The sequence below is a fragment of the Entelurus aequoreus genome, linkage group LG20, assembly GCF_033978785.1.
Source record: "Entelurus aequoreus isolate RoL-2023_Sb linkage group LG20, RoL_Eaeq_v1.1, whole genome shotgun sequence".
Taxonomy (NCBI): domain Eukaryota; kingdom Metazoa; phylum Chordata; class Actinopteri; order Syngnathiformes; family Syngnathidae; genus Entelurus; species Entelurus aequoreus.
The window spans coordinates 11,958,464-11,961,434 of NC_084750.1; the positions used below are offsets into that span (position 1 = coordinate 11,958,464).

At 45.6% G+C, this 2,971-nt stretch overlaps 1 protein-coding gene across 1 annotated transcript; it reads left to right on the plus strand.

Moving 5' to 3' along the window:
• Nucleotides 1–408: 408 nt before the first annotated feature.
• Nucleotides 409–2,368, plus strand: LOC133635918 (alpha-N-acetylgalactosamine-specific lectin-like). The gene is made up of 5 exons (XM_062029377.1): nucleotides 409–877; nucleotides 949–1,031; nucleotides 1,113–1,238; nucleotides 1,709–1,820; nucleotides 1,894–2,368. The coding sequence occupies exons 1-5, from the start codon at nucleotides 823–825 to the stop codon at nucleotides 1,953–1,955; spliced, it is 438 nt and encodes a 145-aa protein (XP_061885361.1). The 5' UTR covers nucleotides 409–822; the 3' UTR covers nucleotides 1,956–2,368.
• The last annotated feature ends 603 nt before the right edge of the window (nucleotides 2,369–2,971 follow it).

A 2,971-nucleotide genomic window follows, 5' to 3' on the forward strand; every position in this document is an offset into this window, starting at 1 on the left:
CCAGGACAAAACTCAAGTTTTAGTCATTGGCCCTGAGAAAGAAACACATATTTATAGAGGCCCTATTATGCAAAAACTTTTTTTTTTTTGGCCCCCGTCTTTGGAATGGCTTCATGTTTCTAAGAGCAGGCTTAAGGAAAGACGAACATCAAAATGACAGCAAGTCAATGGCTTTTTTGGGGGGAAAGAAACTAGTCACTATAATTCATTACTTCATTTGTCTAAAACAGCCTCTTAACTTCACCTAACCTGTATTTACATTACAGCAGAAATGGTAAATGGGTCATACCTGTATAGCGCTTTTCTACCTTCAAGGTACTCAAAGTGCTTTGACACTATTTCCACATTCACCCATTCACACACACATTCACACACACATTCACACTCTGATGGCGGGAGCTGCCATGCAAGGCCCTAACCACCACCCATCGGGAGCCAGGGTGAAGTGTCTTGCTCAAGGACACAACAGACGTGACAAGGTTGGTAGAAGGTGGGGATTGAACCAGGAACCCTCAGGTTGCTGTCACGCAACCTCGCCACGCCGTCCCCATAATCATGTAATTAAAACAAATTCAAAGGTGTCTGTACCACAGCCAATCTTTTTTAATTGTATTAACTTTAATAATTGAACTTAATTATTTAATTATAGCTGACTTTTAAGTTTGTTTTGACATGAAACATTCCAGGGCTGGGTCAGGCTAGCATATAAAAGGATGGCTGGTTGTTGTCCTCAGTACCAAGTATCTTCGCTGCAAAGGTAACACGACACAACTTTACTAACTTTGACATTTTGAATACAACAGTGTGTCTATCATTGCACAGATGGCATTTTCTCTTCGCGTCTTCATCCTCCTGTGTGGAATCGGTGGAGTGTTTGGTTGGTAGCTGTGACACTTTTGCCACATAGTTCCTGTTTGTGTTTCACTTCAAACAACAATTGTGTTGCAGGTGTCTGTCCTCTAGGCTGGACTCTGTTTGATTCAAACTGTTACATCTACCAAAACGTTCCCAAGACTTTTCAGGCAGCAGAGGTACGGAAGGATTTCAGGCCCTAAACTGTGCCTATAAGAGTATTAAATTGAGTGATGCTGTTTTGCTATTTGTCTCATCAGGCTGCCTGCACCGCTCTTCATCCTTCAGCCCATCTGGTGTCCATCTACACTGTTGAAGAAAACAATCAAGTTAAAAATCTGATTACCGTCGCAGACCCCTGGATAGGACTCAATGACACTGCCACGGTGTGACCACTAGCACATTGAACTGAAGGGAAGGGTGGGTGGAGGCGGGACTGGGTGGTGGTCTGAGGTCAAGCTGCTGTGTGGTGGGCTTTCAGTGGTGACTCTGCGAGCACCTGTGGCTATCTGGTCTCTTGCTAGGCTGCTTTCACCAACGCTCTTGGCTTTGAGATGCCCTGCTATGAATGGTCTGCCGGGTTTGCCCTGCCTCGGTCTCCACATCTGTGCCAGGGGTCTTTTGGAGGCTGTGAGGGTGTTTGTCTTTAGGGTGTGTGTAGCCTATTGCTGCATCTGTTGTCTCTCTGTCTAGTCCAGGGTGTGCAAAGTGGACTAGAATATTCCCCAGCTAATATGTCCCAGCACTGCATCACTGCTGCCAACACAACAGTTACACTCTTTTAAGGGTGCACATACCAAGCAAGGCAGCGTCTCTTTTTTCAAAAGTGACTTAATAAAATGTGATTGTCTTCCAGGACGGTTGCTTTGTTTGGACTGTTGGACAAACCGTTGCCCTCCTACCCTTTGCCGACCAACTGCCTCAAATCCCGAATGGAATGCAAGAGTGTGTGTACATTGCACAAACTGGTATGAAGAACAAAATCTTGTTCACTGCATCTGATTGGGAGAAGATTTCACAAGTTGTTTTGTTTTCTCACAGATGGAAAGTGGCACGCTGACACCTGCAATGTGCTGAAGCCATATGTTTGCAAGAGACCATAGCCCTAACCTAATCATACAATACATGAGTAATCTATGACTCTGTGTGCCACATATTGGCCAATAAGCTTTTTCGATCTGTCCTAAGGAACTTTCCAAATACGCTTTTACCGACTTTAACGTTCAATGCTATTGAATAAATGCTTTCTGAAACAAGAGCGTGGGGGGTGGAGTCTGCAGACGAGCGCTTGTCAGTGACGGTGGAGGACAGACAAACAAGATTTTTACGACAAAGTTCTGTAGAAAATTTCCTTTTTATGGGACATTTGTGCGTTTGTTTTCTCGTTTGGCTGTGTTGTTTGTCGCATTTTGGCTGTGTTTGTGCTTGATGGCAAACATGTCAAGGAGGTCATGGTTGGGATATAAACATACTCTTGATGTTCAATGTTTCATTGTTCATTTACACTCTGGCTGTCTCATTCAATAAAAAGCTATAAGATGTTTTGTCTGTGGTGATATCCTGGTGTATTTTCCTCCACAGTCACATTTCTATCCTACTCTTTGAGTCTGTCTGCAAACCGTATCAGAATTGATTTGCAGCAGTATTGATCAGTATCAGAATGTGTTTTTTGAAAATGTACATTGTGGTGTACATCTTGAAGACAAACATCCATCCATCCATCCATCCATCTTCAACCGCTTATCCGGAATGGGGTCGCGGGGACAACAGCTCCAGCAGAGACCCCCAGACTTCCCTCTCCAGAGCAACATTAGCGACTTCCTCCTGGGGAACCCCGAAGCGTTCCCAGGCCAGAGAGGAGATGTAATCCCCCCATCTGGTCCTTGGCCTGCCGCGGGGTCTCCTCCCAGTGGGACGTGCAACGAGGACCTCCATAGGGAGACGCTCGTGAGGCATACGCACGAGATGCCCGAACCACCTAAGCTGGCTCTTTTCCAAGCGAAGGAGCAGCGGCTCTACTCCGAGTCTCTCTCGGGTGACTGATCTTCTCACCCTATCTCTAAGGGAGATGCCAGCCACCCTTCTGAGGAAAGTCATTTCGGCCGCTTGTATCCGCGAT

Coding starts and splice junctions, on each gene's coding strand:
- LOC133635918 (XM_062029377.1), top strand. CDS start 823: ATGGCATTTTCTCTTCGCGTCTTCATCCTCCTGTGTGGAATCGGTGGA. Junction 878..948: donor TGGAATCGGTGGAGTGTTTG/GTTGGTAGCTGT, acceptor ATTGTGTTGCAG/GTGTCTGTCCTCTAGGCTGG. Junction 1,821..1,893: donor TGTGTACATTGCACAAACTG/GTATGAAGAACA, acceptor GTTTTCTCACAG/ATGGAAAGTGGCACGCTGAC.